The sequence below is a fragment of the Cynocephalus volans genome, chromosome 3 (assembly GCF_027409185.1).
Source record: "Cynocephalus volans isolate mCynVol1 chromosome 3, mCynVol1.pri, whole genome shotgun sequence".
Taxonomy (NCBI): Eukaryota; Metazoa; Chordata; class Mammalia; order Dermoptera; family Cynocephalidae; genus Cynocephalus; species Cynocephalus volans.
The window spans coordinates 20439823-20454051 of NC_084462.1; the positions used below are offsets into that span (position 1 = coordinate 20439823).

The 14229-nt window shown below is 38.4% G+C and overlaps 1 protein-coding gene across 4 annotated transcripts in view; it reads right to left on the bottom strand.

Annotated features, from left to right (window-relative positions):
* Positions 1-14229, bottom strand: part of RNF216 (ring finger protein 216) — a 172282-nt gene that overhangs the window by 18435 nt on the left and 139618 nt on the right. For all 4 annotated transcript variants that reach the window (XM_063090425.1, XM_063090424.1, XM_063090422.1 and 1 more), the window contains exon 15: positions 1148-1370. In XM_063090425.1, coding sequence (XP_062946495.1) covers positions 1148-1370 — 223 coding nt within the window. The remainder of the gene's footprint in view (positions 1-1147; positions 1371-14229) is intronic.

The following is a 14229-nucleotide window of genomic DNA, read 5'->3' on the forward strand; positions in this document are numbered from 1 at the left end:
TCGTTATCCTTACAAATCAGCCTAGAACTGACTGCTTGTTTCTAGTTTAAAAAGAATCTTTTAAGAATTGATACCTTTATATTAAAACTTATTTAAGAACAAAGCGTATTTCTCCATATGTTCAAGTCTCTTCATAACCTTCAACATAGTTTTATAGTTTTCTTTAAATTTCTATATATTACCTGTTAAAGTACATTTCTAGGGTACTTCATGATTTGTATTGCTATTGTGAATGGCATTCGGTGTGTTGATTTTGTATCTAGCTATCTTCCTACTGCTTGTAATAGCTTTCTAGTTGATTAGTCTTTTTCCAGGTTTAAAATGGCAAATTTGCCCTTCTTTATATATAAAAGTACTTTCTAAACATTAGCTATGACTTCTCCAGCATCTATATCCTTTGTTTTATTTTCTTAGCTAAATGCAATGACTAGCAGTTCCAGAACAAAATAGTGGTGACACTCTTATATTTGACTTTACTGATGTACTTCACTATTAAATATATGGTAACAACTGTTTCGAAATATGGAGTTTTAAAAAAAAGCATAAATCATATTAAGGGAACATTCAATACTATTTTTTTAAAGCTTAAATCAAAAACGGATATTTGATTTTATTAAATGTCTTTTTACCATGTAAAAATATATGGTAAATTATATTAATAGAGTTGTTAATATTAAGCCATCCTTGCATTTCTGGAACAAACTCACTTGGTCATGCTTTCTACTTGCTAATATTTTATTTAGAGAATTAAAAACCTATATTCATAGGTGATATTCATAAGAAAACCTGTAATTTTCTTTGTTAGGGCTATCTCTTTCAGGTTTTGCTATCAGCATTATGCTGACTTTATACAAATACTGTACAGCTTTCCTTACTTTTTTATGCTCTGGAATATTTCAGATAGCATAGAAAAATTTTATTTCCTAAAGGATTGAAAGAATTTGCCCAAAAAACTGGGCATGTTGCTTTCTGATAAGTAGCTTTTGATTACTTTTTCAATTTTTTCCTGCGGCTACTAGTCTATATAATCTCCCATATCTTTTCATGAATCAAAATTTGTTACATATATACAAAATATTTTTTCATTATAGCAATGTATCTATATTTTTTCCCCTATAAATCAATGGGCAACCATGTATCTACTCACAGTAGGGTCGGTCCAGAGAGAGCATCTTGAACACTCCTGGCAAGGGGCTCCTGGTGAGCGAGGATGCTGGCAGAAATGGTCATACCCGTTGATAGATACTCGACAGAGGTAGCACATCTGGGCGCCGCAGCGGCAGGACATGCGGTTGCAGCCTTCAGATTTGATGAGGCCAGTCCCACACTTATGGCATTTTCTAATGCGGGCAGCAGTCATTTTTTCTTCACTAAAAAAGAAAACATGATTGGAGCTCACAGGGAAGATGAAGAGGGAAGAAAAATATTATGACCATTGAGTATTTATTTCTTTTTCTTCCACAAACAATGATTGCCAACAGCTTGTGGTGACATTCAAGGAGCGAAAAGAGCCCATATTTTGCAGTATGAGAACTGGGTTCAAAGTTTATCAGCTGTATGACCCTGAGTTAATTACCCAACTGCCTGGAGACTCAGTCTCCTCATTTTGTGAAACTGGGAAAACACAACTTTCTTATACTGTTTTAAGGATTACAGATGAGATATAAAGCACCCTGGCAAAGTGCGTGGCACCCAGCATTTAGAAAATGACCGCTCTATTTGTTACAGGACTCTCTATAGGAACAAAAGAGAGAAAAAACTCATTCTTCCTAAATTATATCTTTTTACATATATAAAGCTGGATAACTGAGAGCCAGTAAGCCTAAACCTTAGTTACACACCCTGGATTTCTGAGTACTTGGCCTGGGAGTGGGAATGTGGTTGGGAACAGCCTATGGCGTGTTCCTTGTCAGCAGAGACCAACTGATCCTATGCTCCCAGACTCCTGTGCTGCCAGGGAATGCGCATGTACCTGACTCAATCCTGGCTAATGGGAAGCTTATAGGTAGGCTACTTGTTTCCAGAGTCATTTGAAGTAATATGGAGGGGCAGACAATTAAGAGTAAAAATGACAGATTGCTCTGTCAAGAGCTGCACTCCTGAATTAGTTACTTCCTGGTGCTCTATTCATAACTATAAAAACACTCACTAACCCTGGCCTATAACTGTTAATGTCTCTGTCTTCCTTTACTACATTGAGTGCCTTGAAGGCAGAGGGCAGGGGCTGTGCAGCTGTGCCCAACTGGCACAAATAAGTGCGGTCTTAACAGGAGCAGATTGGGAGGTGTGCTACTGAGATCAGGGCAGAGCACAAAGGACCCAAAGGGTGGAAAGCTGGAGAATGGGACTCTTCCCACTGCTCTGATCACTTCTCATCCCTCCAAGTAGGAACCCAAAGAACACTGAGCAGGAAGAGCTGCTCCAGTCTAGAGATGGTGACAGTCTTGGGGGGAGTTTTTAGAATTTTTTTAAAAAAGATGACCAGGGGCCAGCCCGTGGCTCACTTGGGAGAGCATGGTGCTGACAACACCAAGTCAAGGGTTAAGATCCCCTTACCGGTCATCTTTAAAAAAAAAAAAAAAAAAGGACCAGCAAGGGGATCTTAACCCTTGACTTGGTGTTGTCAGCACCATGCTCTCCCAAGTGAGCCAACTGGCCATCCCTATATAGGGATCCGAACCTGTGGCCTTGGTGTTATCAGCACCACACTCTCCCGAGTGAGCCACGGGCCGGCCCTTGGAGGGAGTTCTGATCTTGCAGACTCTCACCTGAGGTTGGGAACACCCAAGCCTTCTTCCTCCCATTATGGCCAGTTGTTCTGCTAAAAGAGCAGCAAGGTGAGTATGGAGCAGGCAAGTGTTTTAAATTATTGATATTTAGAAGACTGTTGTAGTACATGACTTAGATGCCAGATCATGTGTTTAAAAATAGAAAAATGTATTAAAAAATTGGCTGCTTTGATCCTTATACCAGCCAGCTGCTAAAAAAAAAAAAAAAAAAAAAAAAAAAGGCTACTATTTGTGTAGGTCTAATTTGTGAATGGCCTAAAATGAAGGAAGGCAGAACTCTGGCTTGAAAGGAATTTAAAACCAGTTTGAGTTACAGAAAAACAAATGAGTACCAAGTTTTGTTGAATGGTAAACACTGTCAAGGAGACAAAGTGCATTTATTATCGTCAGCTTAATAATATAATACATATGTTCATGATTTTAGTTAGTTACTTAGTAATTGTGAAGATACTTCTCAATGTTCTATGTTAAAACCCAAGGTACTGATGAAAGTTTCCAATTTGAAAAGCTGTGTCTAAAACATAATTACAACTGTCTATGACACAAACCTTCTCTGTAAGAGCACCCTCGAGACTGAGGCGTGGCTTTCAGTTGTGCTCTGGTTGTCTGGGGCTGGCTGACTGTTTCTTGGATAGCTGCTTAGGCTGCAGTGTGTGAGAGAAGAGGCTGAAAAGGGCCAAAGTTACACAGTCCTCTCCTGAAGGCTCAGAAAAGGTACATCTGCTTGCTCTGTCCCAACAAGCTGCCTGTCGCCAGTGTGGAATAATAATGGGTGTGGTGGGAGAACAAAGGCATTCCTAAAATGGATGGAGGAATACATAAAGAACACTTACAATTCAACAGTGCTATGATGTTCAAATGGCTACTCAATACTGCATGAACATCTATTCAAGTCCTTTCCTTCTGCATTCATAAGAACAGTACTAGATAGGGCCAGAATGGTCCTGTATCAAAAATGGACTGCTACTGGGGCTGGCCAATTGCCTCAATTGGGAGAGCATGGTGCTGACACCAAGGTCAAGGGTTTGGATCCCTGTACCAGCCAGTCAGCAAAAGAAAGAAAAAAAAAAAAAAAAAAAAGGATTGCTATTATGGGATGTGGTAACCACCTATCCAGTAACACAAAAGTGAAAAATGGGACTGAGATCAAAGTTGATTCTCATGTGGGGGAGGGTGGTTTGGCAACTAGATTCTAAACTAGGCAGGAAACAGCCTCACAGGATATGTTGCCAGTGGCAGGACAGGAAGAGAAGTCTGAGCTACCACTGTCTCTATTGACCCTGTGTTCTAACAGGAAGGCTCAGGCCCTCCTCTAAGCAGCCAATCGACATCCAACAATTCCGTGATTATTTGTCCTTACCATTAGCCAAGTATGTTGGGAACTCCTCCATGGGAGCTGTCTTTAGATCTTGTGGCATATACTATTCAAAATCTTATGGCCCTCCTTTGTGAGTTTGTGTATGCATGTATGTATTTTTTTTGTTGTTGTGGTAATATGCACATAAATTGACTATTTAAACAATCTTAAAATGTACAATTCAGGAGTATTTAGTATATTCACAATATCATACAACCATTATCATATCTAGTTCCAGAAGATTTTCATAACACCAAAAGGAATCCCCATACCCATGAATAGTCCCCATTTCCTCCTACTCCTGCAACCACTAATCTGCTTTCTGTATCTATGGATTGTCTAATCTATGGATAGGCAAATATCCATATGCCTATGGATATTTCATATAAAAGAAAATCACAGGTGGCTTTTTGTGTCTGGCTTCTTCCACTTAGCCTAACGTTTTCAAGGTACATCCACGTTGTAGCATATATCAGTACTTAACTTCTTTTTATGATTGAATAATATTCCACTGTATGTATATATCACACTTTGTTTATCCATTTATCCATTTATTTATTTATTAATTATTTATTTAATTATTTATTTATTTAAAAGATCACCGGTAAGGGGATCTTAACCCTTGACTTGGTGTTGTCAGCACCACACTCAGCCAGTGAGCAAACTGGCCATCCCTATATGGGATCCGAACCCGGGGCCTTGGTGTTATCAGCACCACACTCTCCCGAGTGAGCCACAGGCCGGCCCTGTTTATCCATTTATTAGCTGATGGACATCTGAGTTATTTCCACCTTTTGGCTACTGTGAATTTTGCTGCAATGAACATTTTTGTGCAAGTTTTTGTTTGAATACCTGTCTTCAACTTTTTTGGATATATATATCTAGGCACGGAATTGCTGGGTCATATGGTAATCCTACGTTTGTTTAACTTATGGAGGAACAAACAATCTGTTTACTGTAGCAGCTATACTATTTTACATTCCCACCCGCAATGTATGCAGGTTTCAAGTTCTCCACATCCTTGCTAACCCTTATTTTCCATTGTTTTGATTACAGCCATCCTAGTAGGTGGGAACTGGTACCTCACTTTTGAAATGCATTTCCCTAATAACTAATGATGTTGAACATGCTTTGCTTTCATGTGCTTGTTGGTCATTTGTAAAATCTTCTTGGAGAAATATCTACTCAAACCCTTTGCCTGTTTTTCTTTTTTTTAAAATTAAACCAGTCAAACTTAGCAGTGAGGGGTTGTACACCAACTTTAGTGACACTAATGTGAGTAAGTTCTGATAACCCACTACTATCATTTTGATTGGGCTGTTTTCTGTTACTGCTTTCAAGATTTTTCTCTATTTTTCTTTGACCTTCAACAGCTTGGCTCTGATGTGTCTTGCTGTAAACTTCTTTGGGTTTATTCTACTTGGACTTTGTTCAGCTTCTTGGATGTATAGATTCTTGCCCTTCACCAAATTTGGGAAGTTTTCAGGAATTATTTCTTCAAATACTTTCTGCTCCTTTCCCTCTCTGTTCTCCTTTGGTACTCCCTTAGTGCAAATACTGATGGTGTCCTACAGGTCCCTTAGGCTCTGTTCACTCTTCATTCTTTTTTCTCTCTGCCCCTCTAACTGGATAATTTCAATTGACCTACCTTCAAGCTCTCTAATTCTTCTGTATGCTGAAATCTGCTATTAAATTCTTGTAATGTATTTTTCATTTCAGCTACTGTAATTTTGGGGTACAGTATTTCCATTGATTTGTTTTCATAATATCTCTTTACTGATATTCTCTACCTCTTTATGTATTGTGCTCCTGGTTTTCTTTGTCCATGGTTTCCTTGAGCTCTTTGAGTATATTTAAGATGCCCAATGTCTGTGCCTTCTCAGGGATGGCTTCTGTCAACTGCTTTTTTTCTTGCGAATAGGTCATACTTTCCTGTTTCTTTGCACACCTTGTAAATTTTTGTAGAAAACTGGATATTCTGAATATTATACTGTGGAAACTCTAGAAATTGGAATGCATCTTGTGTGGTTTGCAATTGTTTTAGTGATTTTTCTAAACTAATTTTGTAAAGACTGTATCCTTTGTCCCATATTGTCACTGAAGATTCTGTTCTATTAGCTTAGTGGTCAGTGCTAACATTGATAGATATTTCCTTAAATGCTTGGAGCCAAAGAACAAACAGGAAGAAGAAAGAAAAATGAAAATATCCCTCTGTTCTGAACTTTTCAGGTTGGCTCTGAGGTGGGACACTTCTTCAACTCACCCAGGTCATTTATAACTTTCTTAGCCTTTTACTTCCTGTTTGCACAGAATCTAAAAGTAGGCCAGAGGTGAAAGCTTAGGGTCTTCTCAGGTTTTTTGAGCATGTGTTGAGCCCTGGTCATGCATGTAGCCTTCTTGATCTGTCTGGTGCTTGCCCATCTGTTATCACTTGCCTCATGCAGCTGCAGCTAATACATCCCTTTAAATGCTTTCAACAAAATCCACTAGGAGGCCACTCCAGGCCTGAGGAAGTTGTGAGGGAGGTGAAACAAAAGGAAAAAAGTTGATTCTGGTAGTTTTTGCCAGGTTAATTGTTGCTTTAATGGGAGATACAGGTTTTTGGAGTTCCCTAAACTGCCACTTTTGGTGACATTGCTCCCTTGAGTGTATTTATCTTTTGAGAAGAACCAAATTTAGTGACTAATGTGTGGCTGAGTCACTTTCATTTTCCTCTACACATCTCTTACTCTCCTGATTCTCTGTGTTAGTTGGTGTAGTTCAGGCACCCAAGATAGAAACCTGAGAATCATTCTTGACTGCTACAACTCTCATTTCCCCATCATAAGCCAAGTCCTGCTGATTTTACTTCTTAAATATTTCTTAAATCCATCCCCTCTTCTACACCCACAATACCACGATCCTAATTTGGGGCCCTACAATAGTGGCTTGGACTACTGTAATGGTCTAAATACTTTCTTTAACCCTAGTGTCGCTCTCTTTAAAGCTATCTGCTATGTAGCCATCAAAACCATGCAATTGGCCATGTCATTCATTTGCTTAGGAGAATTTGCTAGTGGGCCAACCAGACACTACGTGGCTCTGGATGTGGTACAATGTGAGATACACAGCACAACCCGTGAAACATTCTCACCAAAAAAATTTGAATGTAAACCTAATTAAGCCTTTAGATTTAAATTCTAACTTACAGAAAACACAGGAGAGGTTAGTTGTTTGCCTTCCTGGGGTCAACCTGCACTTTGCCAGGAGAGGTGTATATACTTTACCTTTGTGTTAAACTTAATTCTAAGGGGCAGATGCTCACTCTCTTGAGCCAGCCTACACTACACACTAAGCTATAAGTCTGCATTTCTTAATTTTGTAGTACACTTGGTACAGACCCTGCTCAGTCTCTGGAGCTAGGCCACACTTTCTCTGTAAAGCCTGTACTTCTTAACCATTACATTAAACTGTTTTCATTTTGTAAAAAAAAAAAAAAAAAAAAAAAAAGGAGACAGAAGAACAAGTTAATCGACATCATAAGAAAGCAGCCAACTCCAAAAGCTATTTTATAGGTCAACTGTCCTTGTTTTTTTTCAATAGGTCAATGTCATGACAAAAAGTGTGTTGGGGGAGAGGAGCACCCTCATTAAAAGAGACTTAAGATAAATAATTATCAAATGCAATGAGTAGACCTTGTTTGGATCTGACCTGAAAAAACTAACTGTAGTATACATGAAAAGCTATTTTGAGACAGTTAAGGGGACTGTGAACTTGATATGAGATATTACCAAAGACAAAATTTACCAAATTTATTTACAATTTATTACCAAAGTCAATTTTGTTAATGGTGACAATCTTAAGTACTTTGTAAGGAAAAAAAAGGAAGTACTTAGGGGTGAAATAACATGCTGTAAGGGATCTGGATTTGCTTAAAAATACTATATAGCAGTTTAAAAACAAGAAAGAAGGATAGGATAGACAAAGCAAGTGTGGCAAAATGCTGATAATTGTCAGGGTTCATTATACTATTATTTCTATTATGGACGCTCAAAAATTTTCATAAGAAAAAGTAAAACAAACAAAAGAGTTGTCATGTCTTTCACAACTGGCAGTTTAAGGTTTCTTAACATGTCATTCAAGGTGCCAAGATCCAGTCTCACCTCATAGCACTTGTTATGCTTATAATCCCCTGTGTGGACCCTTGCTGTTTCTTCTTTTTGACACTTGGCAATTAGCAGGATTCCTTGGCTCACTGGTTCATGGGCTAAGGGCTATACGGTGTGGAATGGTAAGAGAAAACCCTTGGAGCACCCCCTCTCTAAAAAAACAATACCTGATTCCTTCAGCACTTTTGAGATTGGTGCCACTATCAAAGACTTCAAAGATACAGAGGTGATGATTCTCCACATATCTCTTTTTACTTCCCTGTTAGGCCTGTACAGAGGAATGGGTCTTGGAGAACAGTGTGCTACTGCAAGCCTAATCAAGTACTAATTGCATCTGCTGTTCCAGATGTCATTTCTTACCAGAGTAAATAAACACAGCCTCTGGCAACTGGTATGCAGCTATTGATCTGGAAAATGCTTTTATTCTCTGTCCAATAAGCAGAGGACACCAGCAGTTGGCAAAGACCTTGATCATCTGTCATCCAATGGGACAACACACTGGTCTACTATTCAAATGACATGCAGATAGAACCTAGCCAATGGAAGTAGCAGGTACTCTACCACATGCATTAATATGGTACATAAATGCCAGGTGGGAGATAAATCCCTTGAAAACACAGGAATGTGTAACCTCTATGAAGTTCTCATGTCCTCGAGGTCAGGGGTGTCTTATCAGGATATCCCTTCCAAAGTTAAGCTCATGTAGGGGCCTGCCTGCAGCTCATTCAGGAGAGTGTGGTGCTGATAACACCAAGGCCATAGGTTCGGATCCCATATAGGGATGGCCAGTTAGCTCACTGGGAGAGCATGGTGCTGACAACACCAAGTCAAAGGTTAAGATCCCCGTACCAGTCACCTTTAAAAAAAAAAAAAAAAAAAAGGACAAAGTTAAGCTCATGCTGCTGTATCTTGTACCCCCTACCACTAAGGAGACAGCACAACATTTGGGAGTTTTTTTTGTTTTTTTTTTTTTAATTTTATTATGTCGAAATACATTGTAGCTGATTATTGCTCCCCATCACCAAAACCTCCCTCCCTTCTCCCTCCCCCCCTCCCCCCCAACAATGTCCTTTCTGTTTGCTTGTTGTATCAACTTCAAATAATTGTGGTTGTTATATCTTCTCCCCCCCCCCCCCCCGGTTTGTGTGTGTGTGTGTGTATGTGTGTGTGTGAATTTATATATTAATTTTTAGCTCCCTCCAATAAGTGAGAACATGTGGTATTTCTCTTTCTGTGCCTGACTTGTTTCACTTAATATAATTCTCTCAAGGTCCATCCATGTTGTTGCAAATGGCAGTATTTCATTCGTTTTTATAGCTGAGTAGTATTCCATTGTGTAGATGTACCACATTTTCCGTATCCACTCATCTGATGATGGGCATTTGGGCTGGTTCCAACTCTTGGCTATTGTAAAGAGTGCTGCGATGAACATTGGGGAACAGGTATACCTTCGACTTGATGATTTCCATTCCTCTGGGTATATTCCCAACAGTGGGATGGCTGGGTCGTATGGTAGATCTATTTGCAATTGTTTAAGGAACCTCCATACCATTTTCCATAGAGGCCGCACCATTTTGCAGTCCCACCAACAATGTATGAGAGTTCCTTTTTCTCCGCAGCCTCGCCAGCATTTATCGTTCAGAGTCTTTTGGATTTTAGCCATCCTAACTGGGGTTAGATGGTATCTCAATGTGGTTTTGATTTGCATTTCCCGGATGCTGAGTGATGTTGAGCATTTTTTCATATGTCTGTTGGCCATTTGGATATCTTCCTTAGAGAAATGCCTACTTAGCTCTTTTGCCCATTTTTTCATTGGGTTGCTTGTTTTCTTCTTGTAAAGTTGTTTGAGTTCCTTATATATTCTGGATATTAATCCTTTGTCAGATGTATATTTTGCAAATATTTTCTCCCACTCTGTTGGTTGTCTTTTAACTCTTTTAATTGTTTCTTTTGCTGTGCAGAAGCTTTTTAGTTTGATATAATCCCATTTGTTTATTTTTCCTTTGGTTTTGGGGTCGTATTCATGAAGTCTGTGCCCAGTCCTATTTCCTGAAGTGTTTCTCCTATGTTTTCTTTAAGAAGTTTTATTGTCTCAGGGTGTATATTTAAATCCTTAATCCATTTTGAGTTGATTTTAGTATACGGTGAGAGGTATGGATCTAGTTTCATTCTCCTGCATATCGATATCCAGTTATCCCAGCACCACTTGCTGAAGAGGCAGTCCCTTCCCCAGTGAATAGGCTTGGTGCCTTTGTCAAAGATCAGATGGCAGTAAGTGTGTGGGTTGATTTCTGGATTCTCTATTCTATTCCATTGGTCAGTGTGTCTGTTTTTATGCCAGTACCATACTGTTTTGGTTATTATAGCTTTGTAGTATAGCTTAAAGTCAGGTAGTGTTATGCCTCCAGCTTTATTTTTTTTGCTGAGCATTGCTTTGGCTATTCGTGGTCTTTTATTGTTCCATATAAATGTCTGAATAGTTTTTTCCATTTCTGAGAAAAATGTCTTTGGAATTTTGATGGGGATTGCATTGAATTTGTATATCACTTTGGGTAGTATGGACATTTTCACTATGTTGATTCTTCCAATCCAAGAGCATGGAATATCTTTCCATCTTCTTGTATCCTCTCTAATTTCTCTCAGCAGTGGTTTGTAGTTCTCATTATAGAGATTTTTCACCTCCTTGGTTAACTCTATTCCTAAGTATTTTATTTTTTTGGTGACTATTGTAAATGGGCAGGCTTTCTTGATTTCTCCTTCTGCATGTTCACTATTGGAGAAAAGAAATGCTACTGATTTTTGTGTGTTGATTTTGTATCCTGCTACTGTGCTGAAATCATTTATCAATTCCAACAGTTTTTTTGTAGAGGTTTTAGGCTGTTCGATATATAGGATCATGTCAACTGCAAACAGGGACAGTTTGACTTCATCTTTTCCAATCTGGATGCCCTTTATTTCCTTCTCTTCTCTGATTGCTCTGGCTAGTACTTCCAACACTATGTTGAATAGGAGTGGTGAGAGTGGGCATCCTTGTCTAGTGCCTGTTCTTAAAGGAAAAGCTTTCAGCTTTTCCCCATTCAGGATGATATTGGCAGTGGGTTTGGCATATATGGCTTTAATTATGTTGAGATACTTTCCCTCTATACCTAACTTATAGAGGGTCTTTGTCATGAATGAGTGCTGAACTTTATCAAATGCTTTTTCAGCATCTATAGAGATGTTCATATGGTCCTTGTGTTTGAGTTTATTAATATGGTGTATCACATTTATTGATTTGCGTATGTTGAACCAACCTTGCATCCCTGGGATGAATCCCACTTGATCGTGATGAATAATTTTTCGTATGTGTTGCTGTATTCTGTTTGCTAGTATTTTAGTGAGGATTTTTGCATCTATATTCATCAAGGATATCGGCCCGTAGTTTTCTTTTTTGGTTATATCTTTACCTGGTTTTGGTATCAGGATGATGTTTGCTTCATAGAATGAGTTTGGGAGATTTGCGTCCGTTTCAATCTTTTGGAATAGTTTGTAAAGAATCGGTGTCAATTCCTCTTTGAATGTTTGGTAAATTCTGCTGTGAATCCATCTGGTCCTGGGCTTTTCTTTGTTGGGAGCCTTCTGATAACAGCTTCAATCTCCTTTATTGTTATTGGTCTGTTCAAATTTTCTACGTCTTCACGGTTCAGTTTTGGGAGCTTGTGTGTGTCCAGAAATTTATCCATTTCCTCCAGATTTTCAAATTTGTTGGCGTATAGTTGTTTATAGTAGTCTCGAATGATTCCTTGTATTTCAGATGAATCAGTTGTAATATCGCCTTTTTCATTTCTAATTTTTGTTATTTGAGTCTTCTCTCTTCTTTTTTTTGTTAGCCATGCTAATGGTTTGTCAATTTTATTTATCTTTTCAAAAAACCAACTTTTTGATTCGTTGATCTTTTGAATTGTTTTTTGGTTTTCAATTTCATTCAGTTCTGCTCTGATCTTAATGATTTCTTTCCGTCTGCTAACTTTAGGATTGGATTGTTCTTGTTTTTCTAGTTCTTTAAGGTGAAGTGTTAGGTTGTTCACTTGCCATCTTTCCATTCTTCTGAAGTGAGCATTTAATGCAATAAATTTTCCCCTCAATACTGCTTTTGCAGTATCCCACAGGTTTTGGTATGATGTATCATTGTTTTCATTAGTTTCAATAAACTTTTTGATTTCCTGCTTGATTTCTTCTTGGACCCATATGTCATTCAGTAGAATGCTGTTTAATTTCCATGTGTTTGTATAGTTTCCAGAGTTTCGTTTGTTATTAATTTCTAGCTTTAATCCATTGTGGTCTGAGAAGATACATGGGATAATTCCAATTTTTTTGAATTTATTGAGACTTGATTTGTGACCTAATATGTGATCTATCCTGGAGAATGATCCATGTGCTGATGAGAAGAATGAATATTCTGAGGTTGTTGGGTGGAATGTTCTGTAGATATCTGCCAATTCCAATTGGTCTAGAGTCTTGTTTAGATCTTGTGTTTCTCTACTGATTCTTTGCCTAGATGATCTGTCTAATATTGACAGTGGAGTGTTCAGGTCCCCTGCTATTATGGTATTAGTGTCTATTTCCTTCTTTAGGTCTAATAGAGTTTGTTTTATAAATCTGGCTGCTCCAACATGGGGGGGGGGAATATTTATGATTGTTATGTCTTCTTGATGGATCAGTCCTTTTATCATTAAGTAGTGTCCCTCATTGTCTCTTTTTATGGTTTTTAGTTTAAAGTCTATTTTGTCAGATATAAGAATAGCCACTCCAGCTCGTTTTTCTTTTCTGTTTGCATGGTAAATCTTTTTCCATCCTTTCACTCTTAGTCTGTGTGAATCTTTATGGGTGAGGTGGGTCTCTTGTAGGCAGCATATAGTTGGGTCCTGCTTTTTGATCCAGTCAGCCAGTCTGTGTCTTTTAATTGGGGAATTTAAGCCTTTAACATTAAGAGTTGTTACTGAAAGGTGTTGATTTATTCCTAGCATTTTATTGGTTGTTTGGTTGTCTTAGGTGTCTTTTGTTCCTTGCTTTCTGATTTACTGTTTGGTTTCTTTGTTTGTTGGTTCCTTAGGTTGTAGATAGTGTTTTTGTTAGCTTGTTTTCTCTTCATGAATGCCATTTTTATTGTACTAGCGGGTTTAGATTTTTCTTAGGTTTTTATGGCAGTGGTAGTTATTTTTCAGGAACCAAACCCAGTACTCCCTTGAGGATTTCTTGTAAGGGTGGTCTTGTGGTAGTGAACTCCCGCAGTTTTTGTTTGTCTGAGAAATATACTATTTGCCCCTCATTTCGGAAGGATAGCCTTGCAGGGTAGAGTATTCTTGGCTGGCAATCTTTGTCTTTTAGTATTTTGAAAATATCATCCCATTCCTTTCTAGCTTTTAGGGTTTGTGATGAAAAGTCTGATGTTAACCTGATTGGGGCTCCCTTATAGGTGATTTGACGCTTCTCTCTTGCAGCTTTTAAGATTCTCTCTTTGTCTCTGAGTTTTGCCAATTTGACTATGACATGTCTTGGAGAAGGCCTTTTTGGGTTGAATACGTTTGGAGATCGTTGAGCTTCCTGGATCTGAAGATCTGTGATTTTTCCTATACCTGGGAAGTTTTCTGCCACTATTTTGTTGAATATGTTTTCAATGCAATCTCCATTTTCCTCCCCTTCTGGAATACCCATGACTCGGATATTTGAACGCTTGAGGTTGTCTGATATCTCTCTCAGATTTTCTTCCATGTCCTTGATTCTTTTTTCTTTCTTTTTGTCTGCTTGTGTTATTTCAAACAGCCCATCTTCAAGTTCAGAGGTTCTCTCTTCAACTTCGACAAGCCTGCTGGTTAAACTCTCCGTTGTGTTTTTTATTTCGCTAAATAACTTCTTCAGTTCAGCAAGTTCTGCTACATTTTTTTTCAGGACATTG